This window comes from Arvicola amphibius, chromosome 1 (assembly GCF_903992535.2).
Source record: "Arvicola amphibius chromosome 1, mArvAmp1.2, whole genome shotgun sequence".
In the NCBI taxonomy this organism is placed as follows: domain Eukaryota; kingdom Metazoa; phylum Chordata; class Mammalia; order Rodentia; family Cricetidae; genus Arvicola; species Arvicola amphibius.
The window spans coordinates 75,720,840-75,748,153 of record NC_052047.1 but is presented as its reverse complement, the minus strand read 5'-3'; the positions used below and the strand labels follow the sequence as shown (position 1 = coordinate 75,748,153).

Sequence of the window (27,314 nt, the reverse complement as noted above, 5' to 3'; positions counted from 1 at the left end):
CTTGAAAGCTCCTTGCATTTGATAGACTTATAAATAGTAATACTTAAGAAGCCATCAATATGAAAATAAAAGGAACAGGTAAAAAAATGTAATCTATGTTAAAAGAAAACAGCCATCACCTTGCATTTTAATTTGTTTTTGAAAAACCAAATGAAGGGTTTTGTTATAGATGCACAGTGGCAGATTCATCTGTAATGATTGGCCTTCACTTTCAGTACAACTAAAAGGGGGGGTGGAGGTGTGAAGATGAGGGGGTGACTGGCCTGATGCCGGATGGGACTCTCAGGATCATGAGAGGCCACGTAGGCCCATGGATGAGAGCCTCTGAGATGTCCATTTCACAGTGACATTGCAGGTCACTTGTCGTCTTTTCTGAGCTGTGTAAGGTGACTCACAGTACTGCATGTCCTTAGTCATACAGATGATTAGGTTTTGATGCCCAGAGTCTCACATTTTAACCAATAGTATGCACCCACTTACTGCGCGTGTCAGTTATCCCTTGTTTCATCATAAATTTAACTTCATGAAGTGGCAGTAGAAAGAGGCCTCCTCACTAGGGGGTACCCAGCCCCCAGGGGCCCCTTGTTTTTTCAGTTCTAGACCTTCCATCTCAAAGGACAGGCAAGGATGGTTCAGAGGACACCCAAAGGTGCATAATGTTTGGGAGAGGGTTGTCTGACTCCTTTTCTTCTTCTATTGGGAAAATCTGTTTTATTTCTAAATAACAGTGAATGTTAAAAGGAATTATAAGCATTATTCAAGCCTAGAAAAATCTTGGATAGGAATATTTTAACAGTTCAATATAACATGCAAAAATATTCTCTATTTGGCTGATTTTATATTAAATTGAGGTCAGAAGTGGTAGTTCTGTGGTGTATTATGGGAAACTATGTATACCTGGGCCCCAAATACTATCCCTCAAGCCCTAATGATGAGAGATAGACCATGGAGAAACTTAAAGTGCAGTGTTTTTCATAGATTGCCTTGTCCTTGGGCAGATGACTCACCTGCTCTGTGACAAACCTGAGTCGCAGTCACTTACTTCCAAATTGAACTCCTTAGCAACTTGGCAAGTCCCAAAGGTCTGTTTTCTGAGGTGTTGATTAAATAAAAGTCACGTAGTTTTCATACACTAGACGACCTGGAGACAGGGTTTCTATTTTGACAGTGGAAACGAAGGCTCCCTTTGGTTCTTGGCAGCAGCAACTGCCCTCCACTCCCAGTCTTCCTGTTCCATTCAGAGGCGAGGCCACAGAAGTACTTAAAGAGTTGAAACATTTTTATTAAAAAATACTTTCAAATACTTTGAAAACCTTGGGTATATGTGAATAGAATTTGTCCATTGAATTTAAAAGAACATCCAGCTTTAAAAAATAAATGCAAATATTCTGGTAAAGTTCTGAGTATATTTTCTTGGTGAAAGAAGCTGCTTGATTGAAAACTTGCCTAAGTGAACTTTTGTGATTTTTTTTTAATGTGTTTGCCCATTTTCTGAGCCTAGCAGAGTGTTTCTGTTACATGTACTCTTGAGGGTAGATAAAATAATTTGTTAATTGAACTTTTAAAATGTTACATCCATTTTGTTATTTTCTCTGTATTCATGAGTAGGGGCTGCATGCTATAGCACACATGTAGAGGTCTAGGGAAAGCTTCAAGAATCAGTTCTCTCCTTCTACTATACAGGTCTTGGGAGTCAAACTAAGGTTCTCAAGCTTGACAGCATGTGTCTTTACCTGCTGACCCATCTCTCTAGCTCTGAGCTTCTTGTGCAATTTGCAGAATTGGAATCATGGTATCTGCACTGAAGGAGTTGAGAATTAAACAGAAGATAAATAAGTGCCAGCCACTTGAACAATACAGAGTGCAAAGACCCAGTTCTTTGATGAGGCTTTTAAATATATCAGTGTTGACCTGATCTCTCCCTCATAGTAATTAGTCAATACTCAAATATTGTAGGTGACTCTCAAAGCCATGACATTACCACCAAAAAGGAATCCTGTTTGGCTGTATGCTAAAGAAGATATGTGTCCTAGTTAGGATGTCTATTGCTTTGATAAAATACTATAATCTAAAGCAACTTGAGGAGGCAGAAGTTTATTTCATCCTACAATTCTCGTGTCATGCTCTATCACTGAAGTGTGTCATGGCAGGAATTCAAGGCAGGTCTCTGGAAACAGGAATTGAAGCAGAAACCGTGGGAGAATACTGTTACTAGCTGGATACTCATGGTTTGCTTACCCTGTCTTCTTATATAACACAGGGTCATCAGCCTAGGAATAGCATCATCCACAGAGAGCTGCCCCCCCCATCAATCATTAACCAAGAAAATGCAAGGCTGACTTGCATTTAGGCAATCTGATGGAAGCATTTTCTTAATTGAGGTTCTTCAAAGATAACTCAGCTTCTGTCTAGTTGACAAAACAAAATGAAAAAACCCAAGAAGGACAGCCTGTGAAAAGAAATGGAACCCTTATTTAATGAGACCTGCGTTCAAGCACTGGCTACCAACACCAACACTGTGGCTACTGTAGGTAGAAACCCAGCTACCTATATCAATGTATTGTTCACCTCAAGAAGTCAAACTGTCTTTCAGCACAGTAGAAGTCTAGTTAGTCCAATGTGGGTTCATGTGCCACATCTAGGACTGCTGTCTTTAGACGTTTTGTACCAAAGTAAGGAAACACTGAAATTCTTGAGTACCAAGGAAACCTACTTCCTCCCATGCTGCCACCCTCACTGAAACACATAAAAGACAGCCAAGAGTTGCCAGACCATTTTATTTGTAGTTTTTTTTCTTTATTTCTAAGGTAGGATCTCACTTTGTAGCCCCAACTGACCTCGAACTCGCTATGTAGACCAGACTGGCCTTATACCGACAAAAAAAAAAAAAAATCTTCCTTCCTTTACCTCACAAGTGCTAGGACTAAAGGAGTGTTCCACCACATGAGCCAGACCACTTTTTAAATGCATAAGAGACTGATTGATCGAAGGAGTTGACTCTAAAGAAAATAAAGTTACTTAGACCTTAAGAAATGATGCAGAACCTTAAAGCTTTATTAATAACTTTAGAAAATTTTAGTATATTATCCAATGCATAAAACAGAATTAAACTATTGTTAAAAAATAGACAAATGTTTATCAAAACATTCATGAAAATTATGTATTCATCCTTCAAAACATACACACTTAGGGTAGGTAAGAACTTTTAAATAGGACACCAATACAAGAACTAGCAATTACTAGCCCCAACTATCAATAGATGAGACTATATGAAAGAAAGAAGATCTATTACAGCAAAGGACCAGGCAGTCTATGGCATGGGAGAAAATCCTCACCAGCTACAGTCCAGACAAAAGGTCAATATCCTTAATTCAGAATTAAATATCAAGGAAACAAAACTGCAACAAACGAATGGGCAAATGAAGTGAGTAGTAGATATCTCTCAAAATTAAAAAAAAAGAAAAAAAAGAAAAAATCAAATGGCCAATAACTCTTTTTAGAAGTGTTCAACATCCAAACCCATCAGGGAAATATAAATAAGACCTACTTTATAGATACCCACGTCACTCCAGTCAGAATGACATCATCACAATCTGACAATGGAAATATGGAGAGGAGAGAGAGAGAGACCCCCTTAGTCACTGCTTTGTGCGGAGAAGTGTAAGTTAATATAGCCATTGTAGAAATAACTTTGGAGATTTCTCTAAATTTAAAATTAGAACTACCATGTGACCCCGCTGTCCCACTCCTGTACCTACACCTGGAACTCCTTACAATAGAGCCATTTTTATCCCTGTGTTTATGTTCATAGTTGCTTTATTCTCTATAGCAGAGAATTGATAATAAAGGCTCAGCTCTAAAAAAATGATAATGACAAAATTTTCATGAAAATGTATGGACTTAGAATGAATACTATTAAACAAGGTCACATAATTCCAGAAAGGAAAAAGCATATTCTCACTCATGTGCAGATTCTATCCAATAATATAGATGAACATGTAACCAAATGTGTGGGGGTACTGTATAACAGGCAGAAAGGAGAACAAGAAAGGCTACATATTAGGGGATCGGTAAGGACCAAATGCAGGCAATAAACATGAGTTGTGAAAGAGGATATAAGCTAATTGTTTTCTAGATATAGCTGTGTAAATTTTCCCTTTTGGGTAATAAATAAGTCCATAAAAATAAATTTGCTAGTGAAAGTATAAAATCCAGTGTGAAGCTGCACAGCTCCCATTTGGAACAACTACTCTAACTAAATAGAAGTTTATTGAGTTGCATGGCATTTGGATCTGATCTGGTTAATTTTGTTGTGTGACTGGTTTTATTTGAAAATTTTTATAATAAAGTTTAAAATAAATTTAAAAAAAACATTCATGGTAATTATATATCCATCCTTCAAAACATATACACATAGAAACCTTTTGGTCAAAGTTTTGATGCCCACATGTTAAGAAGGAAAGTTTTACAACCTTCTACACGTAGATTGTATAAACAAATCATATTAGCACACTGATTCTTATGTACTGGGCAAGGTGCTAAAAAGAGAAAAGCCAGGAAGGAAGATTTGCCTCTAGGACATACTGCGATTGCTCCATACACAGAATTGAGGTAATGAGTTGGTAAACTCACTGTCTGACAAAGGAAGGCTGCCAACGTGGTCTCCAGGTTTACTCAAGCACATCCTAAATTGGATTATACTCATGTGTGATACAAGTGAGTACGTCTAGGAAAGGTAAGGCATGAGTCAGATGACTCTGAAAACAAAGCTTTCTACAGTAGAAGCATCATCATGAAGAATATGTGTGTCTTCAGTCCGAGAAAAGTAAACAGGTATTAAATAGAAGTCTTTCATTCTAAGAAACAGCTATATTTTGAATGACTTAATCAGAATGTGTGTGTGTGTGTGTGTGTGTGTGTGTGTGTATGTGTTTAGCTTCTATCACTTGAAGTTCTATAAGAGCAGTCTTTACCATATGTATGATAGTTCCGTGCACGAACTGAATTTTTTCTTAGTCTGTGCTTGTTTCCAACTAGTGGGGAAAGCATGTGGCAGTTAACACGGCCAGCACTTACCTAGAACTCACTCCCACTTTGTCTGTCCTGGATAAATGGAACCAGCTTCCTTAGTAGCTCCGATGGAGAGGTTATGAGAAGATTTAATACACCCAATTTCAAACACACATCCGCCACTGGACTAGTCACTCTTTTCACATTGGCCATGTTTGGTTCATCTTTTAGCACCTTCTGTGGCCAGGGTTGGATGGGAGCAATGGACTCACCCATAAAATGAAAACTGGGCTACAAAACGTAGCTCTGTTTTATAATGAAGTAAGTCTGTGCTTCCTCGGGCTGAGATTCTAATAGGTACATTAGAATTCTAGCGCTAGACATATTTCATGCTCTGAAGGAATAAGGATAGATTGATGCAAAGAATAAAATATTTGACTCAATATAACCAGCTCTCTCTCTCTCTCTCTCTCTCTCTCTCTCTCTCTCTCTCTCTCTCTCTCTCTCTCTCTCTCTCTCTCTCTCGTTCGTTCTTGCTTTCCAAGTCTTCATCATCTTTTCTTCCTCAACATACCATGGTCTATGCTGAGTTTCCTATACTTGCTACCTTCACCATGGGATGGTCTTCAGAGGCCTGGATAAATTAATTGACAAGGACATTAACAGTTTCTATCAAAATAAAGAAGATATGATTTTGAAGAGTAATAGGTCAACTTCACTTCATGAGAACAGTGAGAACTGGTGAGAAGGAAAGAGAACACAGCACTATCCATGTAGCACTGGTAGCAGAGGGTCTCTCAGAGATTAATCTTAAACCCACCTCTGGTAGCCACCCCAGAATATTTGCACACGTGTGCACATACAGCCATGTATGCTGAGCCCTGTGTACATGAGACACTGCAACCCTGGCCACTCAGCAACACCCAGCACTTCCCAAGATGCCTGTGGTCTGTCCACTTCTCATCAGACTACTCATCTCTACCTTCCAACAAGCTTGTTCCAAAACCTGCTTTAGTAGTCAGCTTCATGACTGTCCCCCCAACTAGAATGACTGTTCCATTCCCTACATTTCCTGACACAGAGAACCATGGACTTCATCACCTCAGATCTCTCAGCTGCAGCACTGTGCTTAGATGTAGCTTTAACCAGTCATATATTTCTACTGGAGATCTCCAGGACTTCCATAGGCGCCTTCGCTAGGTGTTCTCTACCTTTTCGAGAACTGCCATATTGAAAACTCTAGCATCATTCCATGTCTCCTTCCCAGATCCAGGCATTGCAAAGGCTCTTCTCCCTTACATTACAGACATTCTCCTTAACCATGGAGAACCTCACTAGGGTGCAGTTTCTTGCAGTAGAACATTAGTGATGACAAATCCTTCTGAATATCAGGCATTTTCCAGTTCTCCTCTCCTACCAGGTTTCTAAAGGACTGTGATGATATGATAACAATGCTGCCCAATTATAGATCATTAAGCATAATTTTTGTGACAGGTCCATTATTTTTGGCATATAAAATAAGAAGAGCTTTTTAAAATTGAGTGGAATGATGTAGCCATCAGATAATTTCCTTCTTTCACCTCTGCCTTTTTTTTTTTTGGCCCTTGTCTCTGATAAAAAATGAAAGTTATGAATTGAATTTATGCTAAACTGCCTCATTTTAACAGTTAGGACTCCAGACATTTCTAAGCAATGGATGGGAGAGAAAAAGCCTCAATTTGATTTGATTCATTTGCAGCATTTTATCATTTTGTTTAATAAATGTCAACATTTTTAGTGTGTTTGTGTAGCTGGGGTGTATGCCAGTGGTAGGTTGCTTCTCTAAAATATAAAAGACCCTGAAGTTGATGCCTAGCATCACAGGAAAAAAAAGAGATAGTTATGCTGGTTTTCCTGACTGCTAATCACTGGGGCTATATCTTACTAGACAAAAAAGAATTGAATAATATTGCCTTACAGTGAAAAGATATAAAATGTATAAAATGTATCTTTCATCTATAAGCATATTTTTACAGAATATGTGTTTAAAATATATCTTGAACAAAAACTATATTCAGTTAAGATAGATTTTATTGGGCTATGCAGTAGGAATTAATTCAAGGAGGAATAGATGTGGCCTAAAGCTTTGCCTATTAGAGAAGGAATTTTTTGTTCATTTTTCTACGGAAGGTGCTGATCATGAAAATATAGTTAGTAGCTTCTTGAATCTTTGGGTTGCAATTTTTAATTAGTGAAACATTTATATGAAAGCACTGATGTTTATAATCCAGTGGAATTGCTGCAACTTGTTGTAATCGCTTGAATTCAAGATGGTAATTTTCAAGTGTTGCTTTAAAAAGGAAAGAGGAGCGTGGTTGTTTAGAATTATTCTGAAGATACATAAAAATCATTTTGAAATGTGTCGTGTGAATTTTCATCGCTCTGCCAGAAGCACTTGCCTTATTTTCTCTTTGTTCCCAGGACATTCAGCACAAAGAACGAAGACAGTGTAGGTTGAAATGAAGGACAAACATCAATTGTGAAATCAACTCTTGAGGACTCTCCTTTCTTGATGACTAGTGACAAAAGAATATTATGTAACATTTTCTCTCTATTGATCAAAACAATGAGAAAAATGAATCCATTGTAAGTTTAGATTCTTCTTGATGGATGGTATTTCATCTTGAGGAACATAAGGAAATTTGAAGTATTAGAAGTTGAAATGGGTTTGTTAAATCTGACCTTCAAGCCTTCTAGCTTGTCTAACACAATATGATGCTGAGTATCCATGGTTTACTTGCGTAGCCTGTGACTAACTGGGAGCTGCTATTCAGTGTTGCTATGCAACATCACACGGGAGCCTTGGACCACAGCAGGGACCCCCAACAGTGATTGAGATTCAAAATGTCATTCCAAATGAATGTTTGTCATTTTTGTACCATACTAGATTTGAAAAAAATTTATAAACTGAATCATCAGCAATTAAGGATTGAAGAAATTGATATTTAGGGTTTGGTATTTTTCCCCGATGACTCTGTGAAAGTCACATATAAATGAACACGTAGAGGACTAAGAGTAATGGTCTAATTTTTATACATGTATTTTGGTTGATGATTTTATAGATGCATTTTCATCATTTGTACATGTATTAAAAATGTCAAATAATAAAAAAAAACAGTTCAGTTAATCAGTAAAATGTTTGTTACACAAGCACGAGGACCTGAGTTTGATTCTTAGGACCAAAAAGAGCAACAAGAAAGTCAGGGTAAGGGAGAAATGAATGGCAGCTAGCAGACTCTCTCCGTGGAGTCTGACTGGATAGCTTCAGAGAATCAGAGTTCTAAGTAGGGATTGCTGTCTGGAGTAAGTGACATAGGAGCTAATTGAAGGGCTGTATGGTAAGAGCAGAGAAGAATGGTAAAGCTTGTCACCAACTCATAGGCAGGAAGAATTACAGGCTATGTAAGTCAGTGTATGTTAGTTACTTTTCTCATGTTAAATTCCTGAAAAGGCAGCAGGGAGGGAGGGAGGAAGGAATGGTTGTTTTCGGCTTACAGTTCTAGGATATAGCCCATTGTGATGGGGGAAACATGGCAGCAGTAGCATGAAATATCTGATCTTTTCACTTCAGGACTCAGAAAAGAGAAATGGATGCTGGTTCTCAGGTTGTGATTTTATTATCCAGTCTAGCACCTTGACCCATGGAATGATGTCACCCACACTTAAAGTGGGTCTGCCTGCCTCAATTATTGCTCTTAACTCAGTCTAGAGATTCCTTCACAGACATGCCCTGAGTTGTCTCCTAAATGATACTGGGTCCTGTCAAGTTTACATTAGCCACTGGGGTACAGATACTGTTTCTTCTTCAGTCTTCAGTCTGCTAAGTTTTGCAGCTTGGCATAGTGCTGCACACGGGTCATCCCAGCACTATAGAGGCTAAGCAGGAGAATGCTGAGTTCCAGGATAGCCTTAAAAGGAACCAGAACAACTCTTGTTCAGCAGTGCTCTGAAATTTAGTGCATTGCCTTCTGCATTTGGGCCTCTCCCAACCTCTCTGTAGTCCCCACTTGCTTTGAGCTCTTCTGTGAAACTTGTATTCTTATAAGTACTCATTTTTTTCATGGTTTTTTTTTTGTTGTTGTTGAAAATCTCACATAAAGTAACACATGAAGAGAGTTTCCTCTGGTTTGTTGGCTATATGCTGTTAGTTGCTGTTGAGATATGATGTTTAGAGATGTGGAGTGTGATTCACACAGTAATATCATTGGAGTGTGCACTTGTACACACCTACAGCCTACATCAACATCACAAGTCCAGGGGCTATATAAGGGAAACCGATTGGATTTGGAACACGGGGTCTGGTTCTAGCCTTGAATCTTTAGATCTAGAACCTGTGAATCAACTGCAACCCCAGAGTACAGCTAGTCCAGAGTGGTGAACTGCAGTCCTACAATCTCCAGCTCTATGCATGGAGCTTTCTGACATCCTCACTATGGATAGTTAACGTGTCTCCAATTAGTAGGATGACTGCAGTGTTCCCTACCAGGTCTCAATAGAGATAAATTCTAAAGTCAGCTGAAGGTCACACACAACTCTGCACATCATCTCCCTGTGTGTTTCTTCTTAATGCTCACAGGCATCAATCAACCACTCGTACTTGGGTTCTGATACCTTTTAATTTTACCTTCCCTTCCAAGCTCATCTCTCACACAAAAGCTTGTATTATCTCAAGTTACAAATGAAGACAGGGCCAAATGTTGAGGAGGAATGCCGTGGGCATGCAGACCATGTAGACCACATTTCCAGTATCATTCTGTGAGGCTGCAGGTCAGAAGGCCCCCATGCCAGAATGATTTACTTCTGTTTATTCTTGATGTTTTTGTTTGCTTGTGTAAGGCAGTCATTTTTATATTATTTCTTTAATTTTTGAAATTATAATTACTTCATTTCTCTCTTTCCTTTCCCCCTCCAAAGACTGCTATATACCCCTCCTTGCTCTTTTTCAAGTGCATAGCCCTGTTTTTTCCATTATTTGTTGTTATATACTTATATGTGTATATGTGTGTGCATATATATGAAGTCATTTTAAGTCAATAATCAGACTACAAACAATTGCATTCATTATCACTAGTTTGAATATTTAATCACCATAATTGCCTGGAGAATGCATGTTTAAAGGGCTAATTAAGGGTTTGAAGATGTAGCTTCTTGGTTGGGCACTTGCCTAGCATGTGCAATGCCCTGGTTAAATCCCCATCACCACAAAGATAAATAAACAAAAAGACTAATTAATCAAGTGCTCAGTTTTATGAGAAAGTTTATATTCAATTATGCATACGCATAAGGCCTCTTCAGAGTTAATGTTTCCAGAGAGTGCTATTGGTTTGGCAGAGTCTTTCTTACTTAAATCTCCCTGAATCAAACATTTCAGATAAGTCAAAGGGATATTGCCCATGTTAGGAAGCATGACACCCTGAGTGGCCTATGTTGACCTGTCTTTGTGTGTCCTCTCCAGTGAGCCTGCCCCTGGGGCCTGGCAGCCACTGCGGCATGGGTGGAGTCTCACAGGTGCCACCAGAGGCTGAGGAGACAGCGTCTGTGGGCAGCTGTTTTGCATCAGAGGATACAACCGAGGACTCAGGGGTGATGAGCTCTCCCTCAGATGTCATCTCTCTGGACTCGCAACAAGACAGCGTGAGATCTAAGGACAAATGGTCTACCGACCAGGAGGACTGCAGCGACCAGGACCTAGCTGGAACTCCAGAACTTGGTCCCCAAAAGAGCCCATCGTGGGGGAAAAATGGCTCTGGGAACTCCATTCTAAGGTGAGTCATGGAATAGCTGGAGGTGGGGCCACCTACACCCACCTCCTAGTGTTCAGTGGAAGAAGGCTTTGTCAGGGTGATCCAAATAATGATCATGTCCCAGTGCTATGTGCCTTCCGCAGATGTGTCCTACCCTGGAGTTAGCAATTTGGTAACTCCAGTCCTATCTTCATTCTGTGTGTAGACATGAAGATGTTTGTAAGCCATGCATCCGAATGCTTAGTGTGCCTTGACACCGGATCCAAAGGCACTGTAGCTGTGTAGCTGTGGCATACTTAAAAGTCACCCTTGATAACTCATATACTGTTCATGTATTTATCCTTTTTCATATTAATGGGCTTAGGTTATTCCAGATTTTCAGGACTGGAAATAATAAGTAAACTACAGATATGTTTTTGTTTAATATTGACAATTTTCCAGAGGAGAAATTAGATCATCAGAAAATTCATCGGCTATATGGAATATCATCAAATAGATGCTCTGTGTATCTATGGTATCCTGTCATTCCATGTCTACACTGGTGTTTGTGGTTAGTAGACATCTAAGCTTTGCCAATCCCATGTGTGTCAAGTAGCATCTCAAGTATCTTCAATTCATAGTCCTTGGGTAGTAAAAATGATTATATAATCTGTTTACTATTTGATCTTACTTTTTATGAATTGGTTTTGTGGACTTTATCCTTTTTAAAAATTATATGCTTTGCCATTTTTAAATTAGTAACTTCTTCGTTGGCTTTTTGAGCATGAGGAATTTCTAAGTCTGCAGTTTGAATTAAACTTTGTTATTTTAAATTGTACAACAATTGCCTTATGTCAGTCATATGGTTGAATGTGTTCTTGCCTTCCAAATGCATGCAGTCTCTGCATTTATAAGGGATTGTTCCTATTACCTCAAGGACTTAATTGGCTGAAACACTATTGCTAGCCTACACCAGGGTGCTCCTCTATTCGTGGTTCATTTTTAGGCATGGTGTGAAAAAGTCTGGTTTTTCACCAGGATCCACTTGACAAGTTTCAGTAGTCACATCACCCTGGACCGCTTTGCTTAGCAATGGTCCCTATCGCCATCCTCTGTCTGACCTTGTTCACCTTGCCAGCTGGGTGAAGAAGAAAAGTATCTGTGATCTCTAATCCTGACTGATACACTAAGTTATCCCCTCAAGAGATGGCCTCCCTCAGGTCTCTCCTTTCAGGAAATAAAAAACTCTAGGTTGGAGGAGGTTTTTGGCAGAACTTTGTCAGCTAAAAATTACTGTCTCAGACCATGGTATATCATGTGTGTATTTTTAAATATGAAATACAGAGCATTGCCATGTGACTTGTAAGCAATATCTGTAGTGTCAGAAGGGATTGGAACTCAAGTGCTGGGACTGGGGTGGGGTGAGGCCAAAGAGCATCATTAAGGGAGCAGACAGTGTGGGTGGAGTACCTGCAGGCTTCACCTGAAGATAGCAGCCCTTTTCTGGACATAACCTAGCAAGGAGGATACAGACCTTATGTGGACAGTATCTGAAATGTACCAGGCATCTAGATTGGTATTTCACATCTCACAAATTTAAAATGCTGTTAAGTAATGTGAGCATCCATAGTCACACTAAACAGATGTGCAGTCATGGTCAGCCTTCAGGTATGCCCTTCAGTAAGTATATAGGGATGCCTTCACTATTGTGTGATTCTTATAGAAGCACATTTACCCTGAATGCCCATCTGTAAACTTTCAGATATTGATACAATTATTCAGATATTTCCTGTGCTATAGCACTTCAATGAGTACATGTATAAATATATTGGGAAGTCACCATATTCTCCTCTTAGCCTCAGTGGGTTTTTAGAAGATCTTTTCCTTAATTTTTTTTATTCATTTTACATGCCAACCACAGTTTCCCCCCACTCCCCTCCTCCCGCTTCCTACCCCAACTCTCCCCTACCCCATTCCACCTCATATCCACTCATCAAAAAAAAAAAGGCCTCCCACAAGAGTCAACAAAGCCTGGCACATCAAGATGAGGTAGGACCAAGCCCCTCCCCCTTGCATCAAGGCTGAGTAAGGCATCCCACTTTAGGGAGTGGGCTCCAAAAAGCCAGCTCATGTACCAGGGATAGATCCTGGTCCCACTGGCAGGGGCCCCACAAACAGACCAAGTCACACAGCTGTCGCCCACATGCAGAGGGCCTAGTTTGATCTTATGCAAGCTCCCCAGCTGTGGGTCCAGAGTCTATGAGCTCCCATAAGCTCCAGTCAACTGTCTCTGTGGATTCCCCCATCATGATCTTGACCCTCACCTTTGCTCCTATAATCCTTCCTCCTTCTCTTCACCAGGACATGTGGAGCTCATCCCAGTGTTTAGCTGTGAATCTCTGCAAGCTCTTGAAGACCTTGCAGACAAGGCCACTGGTTTAATCATCCCTCTACAAAAGGCCTCCATGTGGTCTTTAGAATGAGTGCTCCCTTAATCACTGTTTGGAAACTGTTCAGTATCACCGTCCTGCTGGGGCTCACACTTAGTGAAGATGCAGGTGCATGAGTCACAAGACTAGAGAGAAAACGACTCTCTTAATGGAAATGGTGGTTCTGGGGCTGAGAGGTTGGCTCAGTGGTTAAGAGCTCTTATTGATCTTACAGAGGACATGATTGCGGTTCGCAGTGCTCACATGGTGGCTAGCGACTACCTGTAACTATAATCTGAGCAAGCGAATACACTCTTCTGACCTTTACAGGCACCAGGCTTGTATGTGTAAGTATGTACACATACATACATGTAGTCAAACACTCATACACATAAAATAGACTCCTCACAAACCATGGTGAGCTTTGTGTTCAGTTCCACAGAATACCACACTGAAAACTTGGATTGTAAAAAGGCAGAGAAGTGCAGGCAGGATTGAGGGTCCAACAAACTGTAGTAACCTGACTTCTCAGCAGAATGCAGGTGGGGCCTGGTGGAGCAGGCAACTTCCAGATACCAAAGATGGAAGGGGCCAGAATTAGGGAAGTTACAGCCCATTCCAAAGGATAGTGGCACAGGATCAAGGTAACATTGTGAAGTAACAGAACTCACAGGACTGTAGCCTTAACCTTGGCCATTTAGACAAGGAGAAAAATAGTAAAGAGTACCTATAGAAAATAGTGGTCGATGCAAGTAATAAGGAATATGTTTCCTGGCAACCTCCTAGGGAGGACATGCTTCTTGCCCACTTGTAGTACTTCCCCCCCCCACACTGTGTTTATATGTACCTCAATGGCATGAATTCTGCTCTGGGTGGTTAATGTTTTGTCTCTCATTCCAAACTCCTGCCTCTACCCAGGATAATTCCAAACCAATGCCTAGTTTCTGCAACTAATATTAATATGGCTATTTGTATTCCCAATGGGTTCATCCTGCATGAGAAATAATGATGGTATGAGACCAGGCTATATTATGTTCCTCCTGTCACCTCTGAATGCCAGACCCTAAGAGTTTAGGGACATCAGAAGTTACCTTTTGCCATAACAAGCAAGGTCTGGACCCTAGGGTGAGAGTAGATTCTAGTAAGTTGCCATGGATACCCTCATTGTACAGAAAGTCTCCAGCATGGGATCAGTCACTAGGGAGATAAGGACTACCTGTGGTTTCCACTTTACTAGCACAAGATCTTCTGTTGCCGTACCTCCAGTACTCAGGAAGTCACTAAATGTTGTTTGAACATCATGTAAAGACAAATTGTGACCCATAAAAGTCCAAAAGGTATGCTTTTCTCAGGTGTCTCCTTTCTTTTGTAGTCAATAGCATGTGTATTTGGGGGTATAGGATTGCCTGGGTTTACTTATTTAAATCTTAGGCACAAATATTGTTCCCTCCCAAGTGCCCATCCAAAAATACTTTGAGGGCCATCCTCTGCTACTAGCTGTGTTTTTTTTTTCTACTGTGCAGTCATGTGGTAGACTTACTGCTCTGATTTGGTATGACTGAGGGTAGAGACTTAGATCATTAATACTAGAACTGCTTCTTTGCTGCTTGTGTTGATGAATACCACCAAGCATCCTTGGAGCCTAGGTTTTAAGTTGAACAACATCAGTAGTAAAACTCTGCCTTCTAAAACAATAAAGCAAGCAGGAATGGTTGACCATAATTCCCAGTTTATTGTATGTAATACAGTTTGAAAAGGGGGTACTTTTCCATCAGCTCAATTGATGAGATCCAGTTGCAAAGTTTTCATTGCCCTGAATTCAAACTCTACCCTGAAATTGGGACATCACCTTTCTGTTATCTTCCTCTAAACTTGGTACCCAAAATAAATTTCCAAGAGGAATTCTGGTCTAAAGTGGCATATGCATATGGCGGTGGTCCCTTGTTCTGGGAACACCCAGGAGTGCCACTCTGAGCTTCATCAGTACCTTTGCCCTAGGAAAATGGTCAATAATTCATGCTGGATGGACTTATAAATCTCTTACACTGTCTGTTGTAGATGACCTGGGCCAACATTCTTTTTTCTTACAGGATAGCTTGGCAAACGTGTGTCTTTAGCCTGCAAATTCACTCCCCCCTTCCATTTCTTCCTCAGTAAAGTTGAGATATGTGACATTTCCTCTTAGAATGGTGCAGGCATATTGCTAGCCTTAAAAAGTGGTGAGCGATGCTCATTGCTCTTGCTTTTGTTTACAAGTCCTGGAGGAGTAATAGAAGCAGGATTCTTTAGATAGTCCTTACGATCATTTCCAGCTCTGCTTGCCTGCCTCCCCTTCCAGCTATAGCATCTTTGTCTGAGTAGAAATAATAGGGAGAGAAGGGAGAAGCAAAAGGGATGCTGCCCCTCCCTCTCTGAGAGGACCAAGAGTGAAGCTAGCAATGTTTCTAAGCAGTGGGTCCCCAGAACAATCCGGCTGTCATCAGGCAGTCTGTTTCTATCTCAGCATCATGAAACTCTGAGTTCTAAGGTTCTTTGGGGGAACTTCAGTAGGCAAAAATGCTGTAAAGTTTGACTAAGAGAGATGACTCTGTGGATTTGGGTTTTTCTTAACGGTGGAGCCAAATGCAATCACATGCAGAGCCTTTCAAAGAAGAAAATACATTTTAGCTTCAGCCTCACAGAAGGTGGTAGAAAGAATGTAAGAGCCAGAGGATGAGGAGGGGTGTTGGGAAACACTGCCTGCTATGCATGACACAGCTATTGTACCCATGAACTCACAATAGCTGTAATTACCTACAAAAGACTTGCACCAAATGGAGCCTGTCCACCATCCACTGTGCTTACAGGAGGGGTCATGAAACCTCATACCTCTTGCTTTGTCAGGAGTTGATGACAGGTAATAGTGCTGCAGGAAAGGGAACTCACTTTCCTCGGTGCTGTGGCTACTGGTACGTTTTTCATGTTCTAATAAACAATCTCCCATCCATAGTCATACTAATTCAACTAATTAAACTCATTGGGTCACAAATAATAATAAAAACAAAACATATGAAAGTGGAGGAGACTTGGGAAGAAGGAATCAGCAGAACCATGAAGAGGAGGAGAAAAGGGAACGGGGTAAAAATGGTCAAAATGTGTTATATAAATGTATGGAATTCTCAGAGGACTTAAAAAAATAGTGTGTATGTGTTTAGAGAAGTATGGTTTCTGTTTCTGAGGTGAGGAGGGACCCCTCTCCCATCCCATCCATTGTCTCTACTCTACCTGGCAACCCTTTAAGGGTCTTCCTAGCTGCAGCTTGTTGGTAAATGGTAGGATGGTAGGACTGAGGTTCATAGCTGTAGTTTGAGAGAAATTCTTCCCTCCTTGCAGGGCACATGGCGCCAAGCAGCCTTGCATGTAGACAGAGACTATAGTGGGACTTGGGCCCTGGATTCTACCTCATCCAGCCTCTGGATCCCTAAACCAGAAGTCCAGGAGCAGTGGCCACAGAAAGGTCAGGGGTCATTCATGTAGCACAGACCATGATACCTAGAGTCTAGAAACCATGGGGCCACAGGATCATTTATAAACTGCGCCATGACCATGTAGACCCCTGAGCATTTATCACCATCCGCACTCGGTAGCATCAGGAACAGCTAGAAGCATGTTATGTGTTGTAGAGTCCGTCAACGGAGAATTAGATACACACAAGTGAAGGAAGCCCTGGGAACAGCACTCATTTCGTGGAGTCCTTGCCGTGTTTACACGAGGCCCCGATGTGATCACCAACACTACAGAAAAATTGTGGAGTGCTGCACTCGACTGTAGCCCCTAATCATACTAGCTGCTAAACACTTGCCACATGACTGTCCAAGCTGAAATAATTTGTATGTGTAGAAAAAACAAGTCTAGTACACAGTAAACAAATGTTTTAATCACATGTATAAATGCTAAAACTAAAGTAATGAAAGTTGCACTCACTTCTCTCATTTAAAACAGGATTTCAAGAAGATGTAAAATTATACATATGACCCCCACCCCCGATGTGTTAAACACCAGTGTCAGACTCCGAAGCCTTATCGCTGGGGAATGCTTACAGCTGCAACGAGGGGTCAGCATATGCAGCAATCATCCAGTTTCCCAGGCTGCCTGCTCTCAGGCTGCCTGCTCTCGGGCTGCCCTTGTCATTCTACAGTAGCAGGGTTGCTTTGGTCTCCATAAGCAAATTAAGCTCCTCTCTTAAAACATCGTGATTTTTCTCTTAGACATTTTCCACAATCGTATACCTTTCTTAGCGAAGCTCGGCCGAATCAAAAGCAAACACAACAATGTACTGTGGGTTTCTTAGGATTCGAGATGAGTCAGAACCATGCTATTCATCATGCTCTTCACCTTTTCTTCCGAATAGCAAGTGGAAAGAAAAACTCACCATGCTCCTATTTGTCCTAGCACTGAATAGACAGGACAATTTCCTCCTCTCATCTGCCTGGAGCGACACAAACAAATGCTGAGACCAAGCTGGGTGAAAGCTGCCACAGCTGGATAAGAGGCATACCCTCTCTCTCCACTCTGAGTTCCCAAAGGGGAGGCAGATGAGGCAGATGAGCCTCCCAGACAGATGGGTTTGGAAGTCCCCAGGGCTCTTTGCTTGTCCCTCATGCCTTACACAGCAGTGACATGAACATGGTCACATTCTCTGCAGCCATCACCTCCAGGTCTGTGTGAGAAAATAGCTCTGGCTGTGTTTATTTAACATGGGAAGGCTGATAGCAAAATGCCCACTCAATGTTTGTTGGCTTTCTGTTTTCTTGGTCCTTAGCCACAATAAACTGCCAATGAGAACTGTATCTAAAGATTTGCTCATTGCTGGGCGTGGGGGAGGAAGCCTGGGAAAGAAACATCCGTGCACATTTGCTTTATGTCAGCAGATGCATTGCCCTCTGCCCACTGTACCCTATTCAGTGCTACATGCCTTGTGCTCTCCTGGAAGCCCAGGAAGCTACTCTTTATGGCCCATGATTAAGTTCAGGTAAGATTAAAGAAGGAATGGCAATATCGTGCTTCGGTGTAACCCTTTGCAAAAATGGAGATGGGTATGAAGGAAAAGCAAACACCACTAGATCCCTACCCCCCCCATAAACCTTAGCTAGGGAAACAAAATTGGTAGATTGACATTGGCATTCACCTTGACTAGATAGCCCTCCATGCAAACGCTCAGGCCCAGGAAATAGCAATCCTTGAGGTACATCAAAAGTCAGACAAGCTGAAGAAGCAGTGAGAGGACCCACAGCTACCTTGTTCAGAGAGTGTAGGGACATGGCAGCCAAGGGCCTGGCAATGGTTAGACTTTGGTGCACTCCATAAGGTACCCGAGTTGGCTCCTACTGGCATATGTCTACTCCTTCCCAAATAACTCTGACCCTAAGAACACAAATCCCATCCAAGTGCCAGGGAGCAAGGCCAGGACCATGGGAGAATAGGGGTGTGCTGGCAGGGTCTGAGACTGGGTGCCAGCATCAGTGAGTGGAGAAGGCTTAAGTCTGTAAGTCTATAATGAGGCAGTAATAGGAAAAGCACTGGTCAAGGGAAAGAGGCCATGGATGAAGGGATAGCTTTAGTACCTTGGAACCTCAGACTTGATCATGATAGTTGGTCTGGATGCAGAGAAGAAAGCAGTGGGTAAAGCCCACACACCCAGAGCTGAGTTTCTAATGGATATAGTAGTTGGGGCTGATCCTGGGTGGTAGGAGTATGGTGATCACAGAGCCTACTCAAAACTGACTGTAGCCTTCTCCCTCACGGATGGCCAGGAGGCTCCTGTAGGAAAGAAGACCTTGCATACTATTCTTGTGGGAAACATTTCAACTCTCTTACAACAAAAAATGGTTAACTAGAGTCTGAAAACAGTGTAAAATCTGCACATTAAAGTAGGCTCATCAGTCCTGGGAAACAGGTCAGTAAAGTATTAGTCATATGACCATGAAGAACTGAGCCCAATCTCCAGAACCCTCATTTAAAAAAAAAAAAAAAGCCCGGTGTGATGACATGTGTCTTTATTCCTAGCACAATGGAGGTGTGACAGGAAGATCCCCATAGTTCGCTGACCGGACAGTCTAGCCTACATGGAGAACTCTAGAGAGAGGTCCAGTCTCCCAGACTTCCACACTCATGCACATAAAAGCACCCAGATACGTAAGCATGCCCTTTTTTTTTTTTTTTTTTTTTTTTTTTTTTTTTTTTTTTTGGTTTTTTCGAGACAGGGTTTCCCTGTAGTTACTAGAGCCTGTCCTGGAACTAGCTCTTGTAGACCAGGCTGGCCTCGAACTCAGAGATCCGCCTGCCTCTGCCTCCCGAGTGCTGGGATTAAAGGCGTGCGCCACCACCGCCCGGCTAAGCATGCCCTTTTTTAAAGCGGCTTTATAACACAAGGTGCTTTATGGTAAACAGCCTCCATAAACCCTGCTCAGTAAAGCGCACAGGCACACGCCTAGCTTGCCCTTGTTCACGGGTGTCTGTAGTGTTCTCATGTCATCCCAGTTATCCTACATAGAGTTCTGTGTCTTGGCTTTTTTCGTGCACTGTGCTAGAAGCAGCGTTAGTCTGTTTTCTCCATAGGCTCTCTGATTGTCATGGTTACTGATTGGACTGTATTTTTCCACAGGCTCACTGATGTCAGAATTACTGATCGTATTGCCCTTTCCAATGTGGGCAGCTCTCTTTGCTGCTGAATATTTTAGATTTCACAGAACACAATGAATACTGTTGTCTTTATATTTTCTCCTTACGGAGATAAAGATATATGATTTCCCAGTTTTTTCATTTAAAATCAACAGCAGGTGTGTGTGTGTGTGTGTGTGTGTATTCATTGCAGTTTCATGTGATTTCTTTTCTAATTTAACATTTAGAATAAATTGGTGGAATTTAGTTTTAATTCTTACTGAGAATCTTCTCTTCACTGTCTCCTGAGTCATAGAGCCATACATTCTTCGAAGACAAATATTTTGATGTAGAAGAATATATATATATCCTTATTATATATAATATTCTTTGGCTGGACTTTAAGCATTCTAAACTACAAGTAAAAATCTAAAAAGTGATCTGCTTTACATGTTGAATACTATTTTGACTAGAAATTTCCATATTTTTTTCTCTGCCATATAGTCTAGTAAATATTTGAATGTATTTTTTCCATCACATTCCCTGAAAGAGAAACAGCTTTAGTAAACCACACTGAAACAATTACAGGCCAAAAGCAAAGCCGTGGGAAGGACAATTGGGCACCTCTTGCAGTCCTTATTAACTGGTCTGCATGCACACACATCTCCAACCAGCCCCTTTTGTCTAGCCTGTCGGAGAGCATTAGCCGAGACGGATGCTAAAGCTACTTCCTGGCTCCCAAACGGACATAGTCACTAAGAAAGAAAGACTCATTTATTCGAATAAAAATTTTGCTGCGTAAGTGAGGATTGTACAAGGCACATTTCATGCATCATTATCTGGGCCTGATTAGCAAAGATGGAAATTTGGTCCTCGATTTTAACAATCAGCGGAAAGGAACCTTCAGCTTTCACTGAAGACAGACAATTGCCGTAGACATGTCTGTGTTTTCTGCACAATAGGAAAAGAGATGCAAACACCCTCGTAGAGGCGGCTTTCAAATTGTTTTGGCAGCGGTTGTCTCACATATGCCATTGTCCCTGTGACGCAAATAAATCATGACCTCCCTCTCCTGAGCAGCAGGATGACATATCTTAGGATGCCCCGTGCCACAGGGGGCCACATTGTCCCTCTTGACCCCAGACATGCTGGGCCACCTGGTCAAGGCAGCCAATCCTTACTCAGGCTTTGGAGCAGGTGCACCTGGCTTTGAATGCTGTGTGACCTTGCACATATCAGTTGGTCTCTCTGGACAGTTTCCTATCTGAACAATGGCAATGACAAAGCCATTTAGCTTATAAATCATTTGTGAGGGTTGTAATAAGGTGATTCATGCAAACAATCTCTATTCGGGGTCCAGCAGGCAGCAGTTGCCCCTCTAACACAGAGGCTTGCCATCTTCTGGAGCTTCCTATGAAAGACCTCCAACAAGGAAGCCCCAGAGGGCCAGGAATGGGAACTTTGTTTTAGTATTTTTAAAAATTGTTTTTATTAGCTATATATTTTTCTCCACTCTCCTCCCTTCCTCCTCCCTCTCTTTATACCTTTACCCAAGGTCCCCATGCTCCCAATTTACTCAGGAGATCTTGTCTTTTTATAATTCCCGTGTAGATTAGATCCATGTATGTCTCTCTTAGTGTCCTCTTTGTTGTCTAGGTTCTCTGGGATTGTGAATTGTAGGCTGGTTTTTTCTTTGCCTTGTGTCTAAAAGCCACTTATGAGTGAGTACAGATGATATCTGGGTTACCTCACTCAATATGATATTTTCTAGATCCATCTATTTGCCTGCAAATTTCAATATGGCATTATTTTTTTTATGCTGTGTAGTACTCCATTGTGTAAAATGTACCACATTTTCCTTATCCATTCTTTGGTCAATTGGCATTTAGGTTGTTTCCAGGTTCTGGCTGTGAACATAGTTGAGCACATGTCCTTGTGGTATGACTGAACATCTTTTGGGTATATACTCAAAAGTGGTTTTGCTGGGTCATGAGGTAGGTTGTTTCCTAGTTTTCTTAGAAATCACTATACTGATATCCAAAGAAGCTGTACCATTTTGCACTCCCACCAACAATGGAGAAGTGTTCTCTTTACCCCACATTTCTCTAGCATAAGCTGTCATCAATGTTTTTGATCTTGGCCATTCTACAGGTGTAAGATGGAATCTCAGAGTTGTTTTGATTTGCCTTTCTCTGATGGCTAAGGATGTTGATCATTTCCTTAAGTGTCTTTCAGCCATTTTAGATTCCTCTGTAGAGAGTTCTCTGTCTAGGTCTGTACCCCGTTTTTTATTGGATTATTTGTTCTTTTGATGACCAATTTCTTGTTACAGTGGGCATAATGTTTTCTGTGTATATTGCCATGGTCTTTATGATTACAAAATAATCCAAAGGTAGTTCACTTCTCTGGGTGGCACAATCAGGTTTCCCAAATCCTCATAACTCCCATCTTCTGCACAGTGCAGGAAATATGATGCAATAATGGGAAGAAAAAGAGACACACCAGATAGTATGAGAGCCCTGATGGTAGAGGAATGGCTTGTTTCTCCCTTTCCAAATCTTATAGGTAGATCTCTGCAGAGGGGCAGCCCAGAGGGAGCACGGGGCTTGCAAAATTGAAGACCTTCTGAATACTTCCTATACAGCCCCATGTGCTCCTCTCTGAGAGTCTCTCTGGCAGCATAGGAAGTTCAAAAGTGTCCTGTGCCAGAGCTGAAGCCCACGTGACTGCAGCCTGAGAGACACTGATAAAATGCAGAGGTTCAGAAACAGACTGACCTGACCCTTTAAAGTCCAGCAGGGAGACATAGCCCTGGCATCATGACATACAGCTGGTCATCAGGTGTCTCACTTCTTAGAATTCCAGGTGTGGTGCAACTTAGATATGTCCATGAAACCTACCAGCATGTTTACTTGGCTGGAATAGCAGAATGGAGACATAGGGACCCCATTACAACTACGTGTGGTTCAGGCATTGATAACATTTTGGGGGCTAATACACTCCAAATATATCATCGGTGACACACATAGCTTGCACGCCTTATACAATACACATGTATATACACATCACTCATGCAAATAATCTGCCTGTGTAGACAAATACAGCAGTGGCCCAGTGAATGTGGGGACTACTTAGTTTTGAATATGAACTAAAGTTTCTGGAAAGGAGTGCTACGTACTAATCATAGTAGGAAATTAAGCACTTTTCCTTTCTCTTTGGTCTTCCTCAGAAACGAGAAAGTCACCGTGCCTCCAAATGATGATGAAGACCTATTCATTACCAGACACTTCCATCAAACCCTGGCAGAGCTTGACAAAGACCTGGAAGGTAAGAGCCACAAGCCTCCTACTTCGCTAGCCTCCTGTATGACCTTCTAGGCAGTCACTCTTTTGAGTAGTTTGGTGTGACTGCACAAGGAAGAAGTCTCGGGTTTGCAGCCTGGTTCAGATGTGTTTTGCCTGTATGTAAGGGCTGAATTCCTCTCTCGGGTGAGGGCTCTTCTTGATGGTCTGCTCTTTGCGGTATTAAGGAAGCGTCTCAGTAGTTTTCAAAATATGCGACTCACAATGCTGCTTTTGGGTATTCAGTAGTAGTCTACACACATTGTTGAGAGAAATATCCAGAGTGCCAAAATGATGCAGAGAGACACAAGATGGCACAAAGAGAAGCGGCTGTCTTTAGTAAAACGTCTAACTCTTCCTTACTTGGTAAGTAAGTCCATGATAAGCAGCCTTAGCATGGAGCACCCTGTGGCCCTGCTGTTCCTTTAATCTGTTCCTTGGAAAATAACACTATAAGTCAAAGGCTGATGCAGATGACTTCAGTAAGTAGTGGGAACTCCTTTAGACAAAGAAAGCTGCACTACTTCTTTTTTCTACTCAGAAATAAACTAGAGAAACAAAGCAGGGATAAAATCCGGCATTCAGACCGACCCTGACTTCGTTTAACTCGATTTTCTGTCTCTTCTCACCGGTATTCGGATGACACAGCTGGGAATCTGAAGCGGCTTCGTAGTCTCCCACACCTTGTGACCACATGACCCACTGCGTCATTTGGTGCTGTGAGGAGTCGGAGTGGTTCTGAAGACATCAAAGCTTACTTATTCTCTCTTGGAGAAAGAAAGCCAGGACGAGTCATTCTCCATATCTTCCTTCTCGTGGGCACGAGAAATAGGAAGGGCAAAATCCCAGGGCACTTGAGAACATTTTCCAGAGTATCAAATGTAGGAATTTGTTTTATAATTGGATGACTTGGCAAGACGTGGTGACTAAATGTCATGGGCCTGCAAACGGCTCTCTAGTGAAAGTTGCGATTCTGGTCTCAGACAGATAGAGATTATAATCAAGATAACAATTTAGCATACATGCTTTTTAAAAACACAGTAATAATCCCTGGGGAAATAAAAGTATTGGCTATGCTCGCATTAACTCGCTGGAAATACTACAAGGGGCACCAGTTGGTCACTTGGCGCTTGTCTTTCTCTGCAGGAATGGAAGACAATTATGAAACAGATACAAGCTCCCTGACCAGCTCTACAAATGGTGTGTCTAACCACAGCCTGCAAGAAGCCGCAATCCCCGATAATGGCAGGGATGACATCCCCGTTACATTTATTGGGGAAGTTCCTGACGAGCCTGTTGACTCGGCACTGTTCTCCAGCAGAAGCAACAATGCTGCTGCCTTTAACATAGGTGACATGGCCAACCAAAGATCTCGCCTGTCCCCCTTTCAGACGGAGCACAACCAGCCATGTGTAAAGACAAACACAAAAGAGCCTGACCCCTCCCCTCCTTCCCAAGAGATCAGAAAGAGAAATCAGTCTTCGACCTTCGCCAACACATCTAAAGACGAGCATCCAGTTGAAAAAGACCCCAGAGTTACTTCATATGTTTCAAAGCTTTGTATAAATGGTCTAAAAGGGAATGATAAAGGCAAGGTGAATGGTTCTACTCAGAGTGAGAAGACACAGGCAGGTCACAGGGTAAATTCACTACCAGTCAATCAAAAAGACAGGGATGATGAAAGCCCCACATCAGCGCTACCACCATGGTCTCATCATGGTCAGGCCTCAGGGGGAAGCTACGGACTCAGGCATGGCCTGACTACATACAAAATTGTTCCTCCCAAATCAGAGATGAGGTGTTATGACAGGGATGTGTCCCTCTCCACTGGTGCCATTAAGATCGACGAACTAGGGAATCTGGTGAGTCCTCACATGAATGGGAGCAGGACTGTATCCCACTCCTCCGCGGTCGTCGAAACAGATGCACAGCCTATTGGAAAAGTCAAAGAGTTCTGGAGGCGCAACTCGGTGGAAAAATACCTGAATGGGCCTGCGGAGTGTACAGCCAAAAGGCCCCCCTCCATCACCACCACTGCCGCACTAGCGAAACCACAGCAGGATAACGTACTGAAGGCAGCCTTCGCGCTGCCCAGTACCCAGCAGCAGCCTGCCCCAGAGGAACATGGGGCACACCTGGAGGAAGAGAGCAGCCAGCCACGCCCAGCAGGCTCTTGTCATGTGAAAGTGCCAGCAGCTCACCCGGCAGAAGTTACATTCCTCAAGCCTCAGAGAAGAACATCCAGCCAGTACGTGGCCTCTGCTATTGCCAAGAAGATGGGGCCTCCAAAAGTCCATGCTGATGTGGTGAGACCACATAAGAAGGCTGCTGAAAAGGGTCACGAAGAACCAAAGCCGGTTCGACCACCTCCCACGGGGAAAGACAGTGATGTTCCCAACCTGTGCTCAGAGGCACAACAGCTTGAGCATGGTTCGGACCAGGGCTCCGTCCGCCTTTCCAGCAACTCTGGTGTGCAGATGCCAGAAGGATACCATCCCAGGTTAGAGGTCAGCGGCTCATATGGAAAGTCATCAACTCAAGACTGTCCGGCTGCTGTCCACAGAAACTCCAATTTCCTCCCAGTCAGATCTTCCCAGAGGGATCGTGTTACTGTGGGACCAAGCTGTGGTTTCAATGGAAAGCAAACTACAAGTAACCAAAAGATGAGCTTACCATCTAACCCCACACAGGCACCGGAAAGGACGCACCCGCCCCCTCTGCTCTTGGCAGAGGCCCGTAACTCTGGGAGGATACTGATGAATGGTTCTGCACGGGCCTCAGGAAATTGTGAGCCTCCTCATGGTCCAAAAGAGTCTAGCCCTACCAGCTACATCATCTTGCAGACAGAGGAAAAGCCTAGTCCATTAACTACAGATGTTCAAGACACAGAGGATGCTCCATCATCCAGCATTTTTGGGCCAAAGAAAAAATTCAAGCCTGTGGTTCAAAGGCCAGTTCCAAAAGACACATCTCTTCATAGTGCCCTAATGGAAGCTATCCACTCATCTGGAGGGAGGGACAAGCTCCGCAAGGTGAACGTGGTGGGCATCAGGGGTTGGGTGCAGGGAGCTCCCTTGTAAAGGGCTTTCATCCCTGTCGTAGATCTCGAGAATGGGACAGAAGGGAAGACTGCAAAGCCAGAGCTGCAAGTTTGTGGGCTTTATTTTAACTGCATCTGTCTCTTTCTTTTAAGGCATTTGAAGAAAGGCACTGGAGAGGCTGATGGGCTTTAGCTTGTCAGAGCTCAGAAGTGTAACAGAAAAGATGTCAGTCAATAAACCTCCATCCACTGGGACAGAGTAGTAGTGAGGTCAGGGTGTAGGACTGTCTTACTCTTGTCCAGAAGCACTCTGTCTGCTTTGTGTTATCATAACAAAATATCTGAAAACCTTAGGAAAAGAAAAGATTTATCTTGGCTCAAGGTTTGGAGGATTTAGTTCATGATCAGTTAGCTTATTGCTTTTGAGCTTATACCAGAGCAACGTAGTATAGTGAGAACGCATGGCAGGTCAAATACTCACCGCATAACCAGGGAGGTGGAAGAGACAAGTGTCCCACCATCCCCTTCAAGGATGTCCTTTCAGTGACCTTGGACCTCCCACCAGGTATCACCTCCTAAAGTCTTCCCCAGCTCCTAATGGTGACAGGCTGAGGACTATGCCTTCATGAGCTTCTGAAAAGCATCTTGACATTTTGAGATAGTAAGACTCAGGCACAGCCATTGCTTTCTGTACAGCCATGTATTGATACACACAGCTACGCATTCTGAGAAGTGCATGGCATTTTGCTTTCATTATTGTGTAAACATCACGACGTGTCACACAAGCCTATATGGCAATAGGCCGGCACTCAGCAGGAACTTCTTGTTACATCAAATGACATCAAGAGCAGATGACAAGGATGCTGCTGGTGTAGCAGGCCTCATCATTTTAAAGGAAGATAAAGGAATAAAACCATTTTCTAAAAGTAGTTGTCCATGCCAGCATAAGCATAAGCATAGGACCTATCATATAGTTAGTGCAGTATACAGTAACAAAGTCACCTGTGTCATAACTCAGAGTGACAACTGCATGTAACTGTGTGTCATACCCCTGTGTGTCTACCAGTAGAGAGCATAGGCTTCTCTACACCAG

At 42.3% G+C, this 27,314-nt stretch overlaps 1 protein-coding gene across 5 annotated transcripts in view; it reads left to right on the top strand.

Moving 5' to 3' along the window:
- The window catches only part of Cobl (cordon-bleu WH2 repeat protein), a 227,651-nt gene that overhangs the window by 182,531 nt on the left and 17,806 nt on the right, over nt 1–27,314 (top strand). For all 5 annotated transcript variants that reach the window (XM_038345836.1, XM_038345861.1, XM_038345845.1 and 2 more), the window contains 3 exons: nt 10,505–10,814; nt 23,070–23,167; nt 24,328–26,213. In XM_038345836.1, the coding sequence (XP_038201764.1) occupies nt 10,505–10,814; nt 23,070–23,167; nt 24,328–26,213 (2,294 nt within the window). The remainder of the gene's footprint in view (nt 1–10,504; nt 10,815–23,069; nt 23,168–24,327; nt 26,214–27,314) is intronic.